The 13,307-nt window shown below is 36.5% G+C and overlaps 2 protein-coding genes across 18 annotated transcripts in view; one reads left to right on the forward strand and one right to left on the reverse strand.

The window, feature by feature from the left end:
• The window catches only part of PANK1 (pantothenate kinase 1), a 109,168-nt gene extending 108,750 nt beyond the window's left edge, over nucleotides 1-418 (reverse strand). For 2 of the 6 annotated variants that reach the window (XM_032312139.1, XM_032312137.1), the window contains exon 1: nucleotides 332-411. The gene's annotated coding sequence lies outside the window, so the exon portion shown is untranslated. The other 4 variants (XM_032312136.1, XM_032312135.1, XM_032312138.1 and 1 more) reach the window with 3 other exon arrangements.
• A 95-nt stretch (nucleotides 419-513) lies between these two features.
• The window catches only part of KIF20B (kinesin family member 20B), a 67,523-nt gene continuing 54,729 nt past the window's right edge, over nucleotides 514-13,307 (forward strand). For 7 of the 12 annotated variants that reach the window (XM_032312118.1, XM_032312125.1, XM_032312124.1 and 4 more), the window contains exons 1-6: nucleotides 515-628; nucleotides 4,173-4,320; nucleotides 9,894-9,980; nucleotides 10,085-10,201; nucleotides 10,806-10,944; nucleotides 11,504-11,688. In XM_032312118.1, coding sequence (XP_032168009.1) covers nucleotides 4,174-4,320; nucleotides 9,894-9,980; nucleotides 10,085-10,201; nucleotides 10,806-10,944; nucleotides 11,504-11,688 — 675 coding nt within the window. In that variant the 5' untranslated portion in view covers nucleotides 515-628; nucleotide 4,173. Of the gene's footprint in view, nucleotides 629-1,654; nucleotides 1,802-4,172; nucleotides 4,321-9,893; nucleotides 9,981-10,084; nucleotides 10,202-10,805; nucleotides 10,945-11,503; nucleotides 11,689-13,307 lie in introns of all 12 variants that reach the window. The other 5 variants (XM_032312120.1, XM_032312119.1, XM_032312121.1 and 2 more) reach the window with 5 other exon arrangements.

A 13,307-nucleotide genomic window follows, 5' to 3' on the forward strand; every position in this document is an offset into this window, starting at 1 on the left:
CTTAATTCGTCCGTCCAGGAGGGTCACTGGGGATGACAGGGGGTCAGGCAGCGGGAGAAGTCTCCCTCTGGGTGCGGACTGCCCTAGTTCTAAGCGACTCTCGGGAGGCGAAGCCTGCTCCTGCCTGCGGGGACGCGTCAGGGCAGAGGCTAACTCTCCGTTCCTCCGCCCGTCCCTGGGGGAGTCTCGGGACCAAGTGCGGTGGCAGCGGCCTCACCTCCAGGCCTTTGCTACGTCTCATCTCCAGGACGGTATCCGAGACTGGCGTCCATGCCAACAGAGGTGGTACCCGCCGCAGTAACCACGCAGAGCCCCAGCCCGCGCCGCACACCTGACTCGGCGCGGAGCCCCAGCCCTTCTCCCGCCCGCGGCCCACCAGCCCCTCCGCCCAGTGATTGCCCGCGTTCTGAGATCCGCCCCAGATTTGAAAGCTTCTTCCGGGAGCGGGTGGGAAACCCACCGCGCGAGCCTCTGCGCTCCCGGGCGTCGTTCCGGAAGCTCCGCCCACTCCCAGCGTTCCGTGCGCTAACTTCGCCGCCATTGTTTGAATTTGAAAACGAAAACACCGCGGTGCTGCGCGCAGGTTGGGCGGCCCAGACAGTTTTTGCAGGTGAAGCTGTGCGTTCAGGTGAGGGTGCGAGGAAGGAGGTGGGGTGACTGCGCATATACCAGGCCTGAAGCTGGGAAACGCGCTGGCGGTGTGAGTGCCTTCCAACGGGGATCGCGATGCCCGTGAGGATACTCTCAGGAACTGGGTTGTAGGGCGATGGGTGCTCCTGGGGACCGTGGGCGCCGCCTGCGCATCGTAGGGTTGAGCCATACTACTTGGGTTGGAGCTTAAATCTTGTCTCCACCGCATATTCGCTGAGGCAGGCAAGGCAACATATTTAATCTCTCTGGGTCATCTGTTAAAGGGCTACTAATAATAGTACTTACTTTTTTCGGTCCTTGTTTAGATAATATAGTATGGAAAGTTGTTAGGAACAGTGCTAGTATATATTAGGCACCAGGTGTTTGCAGTCATTAACGTTTTTACTATTGCTTTGCTGCTGCTGCTGTTGAGGCGCAGGTCTCCATTGCCAAGCCTAGTTTTCTGAATCCCCGAGGTGAGCAGTTTGCTTGGCAGGTGCTATGACCTCTTTTTGCAGGGAGCCCTGTCGCGTCCATCTGTGCGTTAATTTCCAGGCTGCCGCAGGTGCCTGGGGCTTGCCCTCTTAGGCTTTGCAGTACCAAATGGAAGGGAGTGTGTGTGGCGAATTCAATGACTGCTCTCATCCCCCTCTTTAGAATGTTTCCCTTCATGTCGTTCCACTACCTGCTTCAGTGATTCCTGCCTGACACACCCTCTAATATTCTTTGCTGAATGATTAGTTGACACCAGGTACGTACCTTAAGCAGTCCTTGCTTAAAGTGACCAGATTCAGGTTTGCTTTTGTTGGTTTTAAAACCAAGTAGCATGTTTATTCAGAAGCAGCGATAGCTATATATATATATATATATATATATATATATATATATATATATATATATATATTTAGATGTCCAAGACCCAAGACTTCACTTTGAAAAATCATATAAAGGATTCATCAATTAGATGATAGATATTTGAGACTGCATTTTGTGAATGACATTCAGAAACCTCATTCAGTAGCAGATTTGTTATCTTTCACCAGTGTTCAGCCATGGACTCTCACTGGAGAGAAGATAAAAGATGCAGTTTTTCAGTCATGGGAATAGCCTTCTGAAATGAGAAATGAAGTCTTGAACGCTGCTGCTGCTAAAAACAATTATCACTGAAAGAGTAGTACCAATTTTTATATTTCTTTGGTTTAGAGGATTTTATTATTACTATTTAAGTCATCAGACAGGGAGTTTTTATCACTCATGCATCTCTGAATGAGTTGTAGGGGATACAGAGTAGTATAAGACAAAGAAAGTTCTTGTTGTCAGGAGATCTGTAGTCTAGTTAGGGAGAAGTTAACGTCTCACATGCAAGTAGAAGTTAACCAAACGTACAAGATGCGACAGTACGTCTCAACAATTTTATAAATGTTAAGAGGCAGTTTATTGAAACTAAACATATGAACAAGTACAAATACTATAACCTTACTTTTTAAAAGAGATATAGTTATTTATTTATTTTTTTTAAGATTTTATTTATTTATTTGACAGAGATCAAAAGTAGGCAGAGAGGCAGGCAGAGAGAGGGGGGAAGCAGGCTCCCTGTTGAGCAGAGAGCCCCATGTGTGGCCTGATCCCAGAACCCTGGGATCACGGCCTGAGCCAAAGGCAGAGGCTTAACCCACTGCGTCACCCAGGCGCCCCTTTTTTAATTCAATAATTTATTTAATTAATTCTTTTTAATTCAATAATTTATTTAATTCTTTTTAATTCAATAATTAAGTCAATAATTTATTTAATTAATTCTTTTTAATTCAATAATTTAATAAAAGATTTACCTGTTTTTTAAACCAGAAATTAATTGAAGACAAAGTGAAATTTATCTTCCAAATTCATGGGCATTTCCATAAAATTTGATTTATGTGATGTCAAGCCATTGCTTTAATGTTTTTGCAAACTTTTCCTCTATGTTGTAGATCAGTGGTTATTTTTACTCTATCACATACCCCTTTTCTTAATTTTCACCCATACATTGCATGTTTGAAATATTCTATTAAACTACATTTAAGTAATTATCCCATTTTTATTATGTCACTGATTTAATACAATAAAGACAAAAGCAGCCAAGGTACTAACCTTGTTTAAGTGTATGTTTGGTTGATCTTGTAGTTTGCTGGGCTTTGTGCACAGTAAATAATTTCCTTTGTCTTTTGGAGATTTAGGTAAAACAAAAACAAAATCCTGTTGTATTGAGTTTGTGGGTTTCAGGGCTGATCAAGGAGAAAGCTATGACCACGGTATGGTGGTATCACACACAAGGAGGTTTACTGGGATAGCACTTTGACAGGATTGCATGCAAGAGAAGTCCTCCACAGCATGAGACCTTCCAGAAAGTAGAGTGATGGACCACTAGAAGGGCTAAAAGGCAAGGGAACTAGGGGTTTGGGAGGGGAAGGAGAGGAAGAATTAGAATTGGGGGCTTATGGTCTTAAGTGATTTTTCTCTGCAGCACAGTGGGGAGTCCCGGGGTCAGAGAACTCCAAAAGGCATTAGTGGTTTCCGTCTTTTGGTCCTGAATTTGTTTGTGACTAGCAGATGGGTGCAGTTTCTGGGATGTGCAAACTAGTTAGACTCTAAATGACTTCTTAAAAAAAATAATTTGAGCTATATTAAAAGCAAATTGATGCATAAAAATTTGAGTCTGGTACCTAATGGGCTTTTGAATTAATATTTTTGGCCTATGAAGAAGTAAGCAACATAGGGGCAATATACAGGGGCCATCTTTGGCTTTTTTATATAACACATATGGCTGCCCATTAATGCCTTCCTGAGCCAGGAACCCTCCCTCCTTTGGGAGTACCATTCTGATATTTCATCATATTGTCAAAGAACAGCAGGGAGCTCTCTTTCTTCCTGGTATTATTCATCTAGTAGATTGTCAATAACTATTAGAATGTTAAAATTTTTTTAGTTAAGGTTTACTTTAGTTGTAACATTTTGATGCATTATTCCATATTCACCTTAATTTTTAAGCCTTACACAGTGTCACACATTACTTTTCACATGCATTATTTGGAAGAATTCAGTAGAAAGAGTTCAATAGATAACTGAGTTTAGCTCTTAAATGCTAAAATGTTACAGAGTTTGTAGGTAACATTCTCAGAAGACATTAAATAACTAAAATAACACAAGATTATAAATTACTTTTATTTGATTTCTGAGAGGATTTCAGGCAGAGATTGAATGTTTTATACGTCTTACGTAACGGGCTACCATTGCTCATGAAATCTATTTCGATGAATCTACCTATAGGTTGGGTCATATGAGTAGTAGTGGTAGGCTGTGACCATTATTTGATTCAGAATCTGTAAATACTTTGATCATTGTCTTTTCCCTGGGTCATCATGTTACAGATGAGGCAGTCTAATGTTTTCCTTCTTTGGAAATCTAGTTATATGGGGGTTAGTAGTGGACTGGACTCAATTCTTAAATGATGGGTGGCTTAGATGCTAATTTATTAAGATTATCTGAAGTTACTATTATTTTTGCAGAATGGAATCTAATTTAAATCAAGATGGAGTGCCTAGACCATCTTATGTTGTTAGTGCTGACCCAGTTGCAAGGCCTTCGGAAATAAATTTTGATGGCATTAAGCTTAATCTCTCTCATGAATTTTCCTTAGTTGCTTCAAGCACTGAGGTAAGTACAAGAAAAGTTTTATGTTGATTATCGTGATTGAGTGGAAATGTGTGTGACCCACACACACTTGCTGACAGGTATGACCAGAGCTTTCTAGACTTTGTGGGTTTGAGGCAACTTTCGCAACTTTCTATCTCAGTAATTTTTTCGTGGCACCCTAAATGTATCAGTTCTTCTAAGTAGTAGGTCCAAACTACTTAATATATAACTATACTTAACCAAGAGCCATTTGAAAAATTAATGTAAATTAAAAAGATTACTTTCTTTAAGAATTACCACAGTTATTTAATGTAAAGGTAATAACCTTTAGAGGGCATCTGGGTGGCTCAGTCGGTTAAGTATCCACCTTTGGCTCAGGTCATGGTTGCAGGGTCCTGGGATTAAGCCCTGCATCAGACGTCCTATTCTTCGGGAAGCCTGCTTCTCCCTCTCCTACTCCCCGTGCCTGTGTTCCTGCTCTCACTCTCTCTCTCTGTCAAATAAATAAATAAAATCTTTAAAAAAAAAAAAAAAATAATACCTTCTGGCCACTTCATAACTTTTCAAGATTTGGAATCAGATTAGGCATTGCCAACTTTATTTCCTGTTCTTCTTTGTTTTGGGGTAGTACTTTTTATTTTAATTAATTAATTAATTAATTAATTTATTTTAAAGATTTTATTTATTTACTTAACAAACAGAGATCACAAGTAGGCAGAGAGGCAGGCAGAGAGAGAGGAGGAAGCAGGCTCCCTGCTGAGCAGAGAGCCCAATGTGGGGCTCGATCCCAGGACCCTGGGATCATGACCTGAGCTGAAGGCAGAGGCTTTAACCCACTGAGCCACCCAGGCACCCTATTTTATTTTTTTTAATAACAGCAACCACTGAAAATCTAGCTTCACTGAGATATGACAACAAAAGAAATACTATGATCTAACACTGAAACTGTGAGCTACTTGAAGCTAATCGTTTGTGGTGTTCAACATATGTCAAGTATGTTGAACTATCCCTGTGATTCCCTCAAAAATGTAAAATATTCCACTATGCCCCTAGGAATTGCAGGCCTTAGTTAAATTAAAATTATTAAAATTATTAAAATATTTAAATAAAATAAATTAAAATAACTTTAAAAAGTAAAAGTCCTTCTTTCTACCACCCTACCTACTACCACTGTTGTGTGTCTTTGTAGACGTTATTCCTTTTTTTAAAAAAAAGATTTATTTATTTGTTATTTAAGAGATACAGGGAGAAAGGAGGAGAGAGAGAGCTCCAGCTCTCTCCAGGAGAGAGGTGAGCTATAGACTCCCCTACTGAACCTGTATCCTGATGCAGGCTCCATTCTAGGACCCTGAGATCCTGACCTGAACCAAAATCACAAGAGTCAGCCATTTCATTGACTGAGCCATCCAGCTGCCCCTAGAGTTTCTTACACATTTACTTTTCAATCTATTTATATCCTCTTTGTTATATTTTCTATTGTTAATTTTGATGCCTTAGAGAGATGGACTATTTTAAAGAATGATGGAAGGGGAAGGGGAATATAAATTAAAAAAATAATACTTATTAAATATCCATCATATGCCAGGGTTTTTTACTTGAGCTCATTTAATCATACATCAAGAAAGAGGGGTGCCTGGGTGTCTCAGTTGTTTGAACATCCAATTCTTAACTTCAGCTCAAGTCACAATCTCAGGGTCATGGGATGAAATCTCATGTCTGGGCTCTGCACTCAGTGGGGAGCCCACTTGAGGTTCGCTCTCTGCCTCTTTCTGCCCCTCCCCACCTCTTGCATTCTCTTTTTCTCTCTCTAAAATAAATAAATAAATAAATAAATAAATAAATAAATCTTTTAAAAAAAATCAAGAAAGAAGGTAAAAAGGGAGGAAGGGATACGTGCCTCTTGGTATTTATGTGGAATCATGCATCATGAATCCTTTATGTCTGCCTTCTTTCACTTAACACAGGGACTATAAGCAATGGACTGTTTTTGTATTGCTCACAAGCTAAGAATGCCTTTTGTGTCGAATCTAAAAAGTCATAGCCAAAATCCATATCTGGGTTTTCTAGGACTTTAATAGTTTTGTGTTTTACATTTAGGGTTGTATCCATTTTGAATTCATTTTTGTGAAGGGTATAAGATTAATTTTCCTAGATTAAGTTTATTGCATGTGGATGTTTGGTTGTTACAGCACCACTTGTTGAAAAGACTTGTTTTTGCTCCATTGTGTTGCCTTTGCTTCTTTGTTAAAGATGAGTAGACTGTATTCATGGGCATCTATTTCTGGGCTCTATGTTCTGTTCCATTGATGGATTCTGTTCTTTTGCCAGTTCTTTTGCTGTCTTGAGTACTGTAGCTTTATAGTATGTCTTGAAGTTGTACACTGTCAGTCCTTCAACTTTGATCTACTCCTTCAATTTTATATTGGCTTTTCTGGGCAGTCTTTATTTTTAGCTCTTCTAATAGATGTAATGGTATCACTTTGGCATTTACAGTTAACTTAATAACTAAAGATATTGAACATATTTTCATGTGATTATTTTTCATTAGTGTTTTTTTAAATTAAATTTAAATCTTTGTCCATTTAAAAAAATTGGGTTGTTTGTTTTTATATTATTATTTAATTTTAAGTATCGTTTATATTTTTCAGATGCATTGGTTTGTCAGGTATATACTTTATAAATATTTTTTCCCAGTTTATGGCTTGCCTGTTATCCCTTACTAGTGTTTTTTGAAGAAGAGAAGTTTTTAATTTAATCAATATTTTTTCTATTATGGATGGTCCTTTTGGTGTCATATTTAAGAAATCTTTGCCTGGGGCACCTGGGTGGCTCAGTTGGTTAAGCGTCTGCCTTCAGCTCAGGTCATGATTTCAGGGTCCTGGGATTGAGTCCCATGTTGGGCTTCTTCCTCAGCAGGGAAGCCTGCTTCTCCCTCCCCGTCTCCCTCTGCATGCCACTCCCCCATATGTTCTCTCTCTGTCAAATAAGTAGATAAAATCTTTACAAAAAAAAAAAAAAGAAAAGAAATTTTTGCCGAACTCAAGTCCACAAAGATTTTCTTCTGTGTGTTCTTTTTAGAAGTTTTACAGTTTTAATTTTACATTTAGGATATGATCCATTTTAAATTAATTTTTATATACAATGTGAACTGTGTATTCAGATTCTTTTTTTTTTTTTTTAATGTATAGGTATCCAGTTGTTCTAGCCTGATTTGTTGGAAAAGCTGTGCTTTCTGTATTCCATTTCTTTTCCACCTTTATCATCAATCAGATGTCCTGTGTAGGGGTTTATTTCTGAATATTGTTTCATTTATTTGTCTGTCTTTCTGCCAGTACCCCACTGTTTTGATCATTGTAGTATTGAAATCAGGTAGTGTTGTTCTGTTAGCCCACCAAATTTTTTTCATAGTTGTTTTGACTATTCTAGGTACTTTGCATTTCTTTCTTTCTCTCTCTTTTTTTTTTAAGATTTTATTTATTTATTTGACAGAGATCACAAGCGGGGGAGGGTGGCAGGGGAGAAGCAGACTTCATGCTGAGCAGAGAGCTGGATACGGGGCTCCATCCCAGGATCCTGAGATCATGACCTGAGCCGACCACAGAGGCTTAACCCACTGAACCACCCAGGTGCCCCTCTATGTGAATTTTAAAATGAGCTTGTCAGTTGCTACAACAAAAGCTTCTTGGGATTTTGATTGCTGTTGTATTCAATCTATAGATCAGTCTTGGAAGAATTGACATCTTAACAATATTGAGTTTACCAAAACGATGAGCAAGGTGTATCTCAATTTCTTTTGGTCTCCTTTATTTATCTGAACATTGTTTTTGTAGTTTCCAAGGAATAGCCCTTTCACATCTTTTGTCAGATTTATTTATCCCTTAAGTATTTCATGATTTTTGATGCAATTCCAAATGGTATTGCTTTTTAAAATCAATTTATGACTTTTTCCCCAGTATATAAAAGAATAATTGATTTTGCATATTGATCTTATGTCCTGTTACATCGCTAAACTCATTTAATAGTTCAGGTAACATTTTGGTAGATTTTATTTGATTTTTGCATATAGATATTAATGTTGTCAGTGAATGAAGACAATTTTATTTCTTCCCGATCTGGATGCCCTTCTTTTCTTTTTGGGATGCCCTTCTTTCCTTTTCCATTTCCTTTCTTTTCTTTCCTAATTACATTTACTGGATCCTCTTGTACAGAGCTGGATAAAAATGGTGAGAGCAGAAATCCTCATATTGTTACTTATCTTGCTATTCATCTTAGATTCAGTCTTTCACCATTAAATGTGATGTTAACTGTAGGTTTTTGTAAATGTCCTTTGTCAGGTGAAGGATATCCTTTGTCTCTTCCACTTTGCTGAGAATTATTATGAATGGATGTTGAATACTTATGTCAATTTCATGTCATCATTCAAATGCTTTTTTTTTTTTTAATTTATTAGAGAGAGAGAGAGAGAGAGAGAAAGCACAAGCAGGTGTGAGGCTGAGGGAGAGGGACAAGTAGACTCCCCGCTGATCAGGGAATTCTACCTGGGGCTCCATCCCAGGACTCTGGGATCATTCCCTGAGCTAAAGGCAGTTGCTTAACCAACTGAGCCACCCAGACGCCCTTAGAGATGTACATTGCTTTATTCTTTTAGTGTGGTTATTTACCTAAATTGATTTTTCAATGCTAAATTGACCTTGCATTCCTGAGATAAAACAGTTTTGGTCAGGATGTATTATCTTATTTTATATATTGGCTAATACTTTATTAGGGAATTTTTCCATTTATCTTAATTAGGGATATTGTTCTGTAATTTCTTCTGGTGATATCTTTGTCATATTGTGGTACCGGGGTTATGTCATACTCAAAGTTAGTTGAAAAGTGTTTTTTTTATTTTCTTAAAGGCTTCTCTATGATTGGTATGATTATATCCTAAAATGTTTGAGAGAATTGACTAATAAATTCTCTCAAACCAGGGACTGGAGTTTTTTTGTGGGATTATTTTGTTTATTTGAATATAAGTTGAATTTCTTTAATAGATATAGAACTGTTCAGATTTTCTAGTTTCTGGGTGCTTTTTTTTTAAAGTAAGGTGTATTTAAGTAGTTATTTCCTTTTTACTAAAAAAAAAAAAACAAAAACACATTTCTTTAGAATTATTTTAAGAAATGAACTAAACTTATTTCTTTCCCAAAGAAAGGAGAATGCTGTATAGCAAAAAAATTTTAGATGGAATTGAACATTTCGGTTAATAGACTATTCTGTTGCATGTAATGTATTCTAGAGTACTGTGTTTTAGTGACTTAGAGCCCTATTTTTATTTAGTTATAAAGGCAAGGATTTTATGGAAAAGAAACATATTGTAAGCTTCAAGTATAAATAGAGAAAGTAGAAGAAAAAGTCTTTTGCGGTGTTTTTTTTAAAGTAGATTTGCTTCTTTTTAGACATATACAGTGATTACAAACAGAAGAATCACAGTTTGCTTAGGGGTTCTCTGTAGTCTCAGTTAGTTATAGTAATAGCCACTTAAAGAAAGGTGATTTCTGAAAAGCCATATTTTGCATTTTTAAAATACAGTTATTTTGTTCTTCTTTTTTAAGGCAAATAGTTTGGAATCCAAAGATTATCTCCAGGTTTGTCTTCGAATAAGACCGTTTACACAGTCAGAAAAAGAGCATGAGTCTGAGGTTTGTGGTGACTTTAATTGGGTTTTACTTTCATTAAGTGGACAAAATGCCATTGTTTTTATTTATTTATTGTGGGATTATTTATGTTTATTTATGTGTTCTAGGGCTGTGTGTATATGCTGGACTCACAGACCATTCTCCTGAAAGATCCTCAAAGCATCCTTGGTCGGTTAAGTGAGAAAAGCTCTGGACAGATGGCACAGAAATTCAGTTTTTCCAAGGTAAGTACTTATGTGAAACTGGAGATTTTTCTTTTAAGTAGAAGCGATTTGACTTAGGCTAAATAGCCACATAATTGTATATAATGAACTATACACATCATGTGCTTATGGAACTTAGGTATTAGGCACTGGTATTTTTCTCTAAGAGTAGGACTCAAATTTCAGGTTTATAAATATATAATTGGAAGTGAATAGATTATAGTTTTTAAACCTTTTTTTGTTTTAAGAAATGTTCTTTTCAAAATTTAGATGAAAACTTGATTGACTAGGTCAGATTTCTATCCTGAAAACTTTCTGACGTAGTTAAAATATGTGTATTTGTGAGAGTTGGGGATATGGCACCTATCCTAAGTATATGAATCTTGTAAAAGAGATCTTTTAAGTTTTTGAAGCATGAGGGGTGCCTGGCGGGCTCAGTTAGGGGAGCCCACAACTCTTGGTATCAGGGTCATGAGTTTGAGCCCCATGTTGGCTGTAGAGATTACTTAAATAAATAAATAAGCTTAAAAAATAAAATTTTAAAACATGAGTTATGGGGGTAGAACTGATTGTAAAAATTTACTTGAATTTTCTAAAAAGGCTTGTTTTAAAAAATGCTTATTAGGTTTTTGGCCCAGAAACTACACAGAAGGAATTCTTCCAGGGTTGCATTATGCAGCCAGTAAAAGACCTCTTGAAAGGACAGAGCCGGCTGATTTTTACTTACGGGCTAACCAATTCAGGAAAAACATATACATTTCAAGGTAAACTTATTATTTTTGCTGGAAAGGATTAAAGCACTAATATACCCTCATTCTCATAATACTTGCATGTAGTTATGTTTCCATCACCTAGTACATTTGCTCCATTTTTAATACTAATAGCATTTTGAATGTGTATTGCTGATGGGTTTTGATTCAGATTGATTTAATTCGTTTGTGAAATTGCTTTACCCAGATGATAGAGAAGGAGATGATAAAAATTCAGAAAAAGGATTTATGTGACATAGTGAATTAAGCATGGATAACCAAGGAAGCATTTTGTTTACTTTTATACTTTGTGATTATGGTTGATTGCAAATGTTATGGCTGATCTGAATGGAAATTTTCAGATTTTGCTCCAGTAGAATAGTTGATAAAATGTCCCATTATACAATGAAGAGCAAAGTGATGGAAAACTGAGTAATCCTTCAGCTTCTCTTGCTTTTGTCATAGCTGTTTACTCTTGCCTATTGGTAGTATAAAAGGAACCTTGGTAATCCAGGAATGTTTTCCACTTTCCTAATACTCTAAGAGAGTATAAAACAAAAACTCTTTCTCACAGGCACAGAAGAAAATATTGGTATTTTGCCACGAACTTTGAATGTATTATTTGATAGTCTTCAGGAAAGGCTGTACACAAAGATGAACCTTAAACCACATAGATCTAGAGAATATTTACGGTTATCACCACATCAAGAGAAAGAAGAGGTTGCTAGCAAAAGTGCATTGCTTCGGCAAATTAAAGAGGTATGGGAGTAGTCTAGTATGTGAAAAATATATACATTATGATCTTCTATAAGCTCTTTGTTTCAGCTTATATTAGAATATTTTGTGATGGTGGTGGTGGTGGTGATCATTGTCTTTTCTTTTTGAGAAAAGTATAAACTTGTTTTGTTTTATATTATACAAATAACAGAAATGTTTAAACAGTACACATGTGAATGGTTCTGAAATTTTTTTTTGGTTGTTGTAGGGACTACTATATGTAATGATTAAAAGTTTTTTAATTGTAGAAGTAATTTGTACATACAAAATCTAATCAAGGGAATGTGAGAAATAAAAAGTGAGAATTTCTTATAACATTAAATAAATTATAATTTATTATAAGAAATTATAAATTTCTTATCTGTTAAGTTATATTGGCCTCTTTTCTTTCTTTCCTCAATCAGTTTTTCACAGAAAGGTTTTTTTTTTCTTTAAAGATTTTATTTATTTATTTGACAGACAGAGATCACAAGTAGGCAGAGAGGCAGGCAGAGAGAGGAGGAAGCAGGCTCTCATGTGGGGCTCCATCCCAGGATCCTGGGATCATGACCTGAGCCAAAGGCAGAGGCTTTTACCCACGGAACAACTCAGGCGCTCCACACAGAAAGTTTTTTGTAAAGGAATATTTGCTTATTCCTGTTTCTTACGGATTTAATGTTCCATTTTCAGACATTTATCCTATTCAAGATTGTTAAAACTAATAACAGTTTTTATAGATAGTTGCATAATATTGATGGGGTTCTTTTTTTTTTTTTTAAGACATTTAGAAATCAGGGATTCAAGGTAATAAAATATTTTTTGCTCAGTGAGTTCAGAATTTAGAGTCCATGATTAAGATCTCTGAAAGTAAAATAGTGAGTATAAGTAAAAATTATGGAAATTGTAGGGAATAGCGAGGAAAATTCTTAGAGGAGATGGAAGTCATTAATCATGAAAAAAACTTCTCTCACAAGTTATCCAGTTAAAACATAGTCTATGAAGTTATTAAAATATTAGAAAAATGAAATCATGCTTTCATATATTGTTTGTAAAATGTGTTTTTAGAAAATGGTTTGGCAATACTGTGAGTGAGAACTTAAAAATTTTTCATATCTTTTCATCCACTAATTCACATTTAGGGATATGTCCTAAGGAACTAATTAGAGTACAGAAGAAAAAAATGATAAAGTTATATATCTTAGTATTATTTTACTGACATAACTTTGTAGATGATCTAAATGGTTAGTAGTAGGGGAATAATTAATGTATTTCACATCTTTTCGATTACACAGCCACCATTACTTGTTTATAAATAATTTTTTAAACATAGTAAGTAAAAGTAAAAGCTGTCAGTGTAATAAGTGTGGAGAATAGAATAGAAAGGTATATATTGAAATATTACTAGTAATTGTGAGTGGCAGGGATCATATGTGATGATATTCTTTTTTTTTTTTTTTTTTTAAGATTTTATTTATTTACTTGACAGAGAGATAGAGAGCACAAGTAAGCAGAGCAGCAGGCAGAGGGAGAGAGAGAGAAGCAAGCTGTCTGCTAAGCAGGGAGCCTGATGCGGGGCTCCATCCCAGGACCTTGGGATCATGACCTGAGCCGAAGGCAGCTGC

This window comes from Mustela erminea, chromosome 14 (genome assembly GCF_009829155.1).
Source record: "Mustela erminea isolate mMusErm1 chromosome 14, mMusErm1.Pri, whole genome shotgun sequence".
Lineage (NCBI taxonomy): Eukaryota > Metazoa > Chordata > Mammalia > Carnivora > Mustelidae > Mustela > Mustela erminea.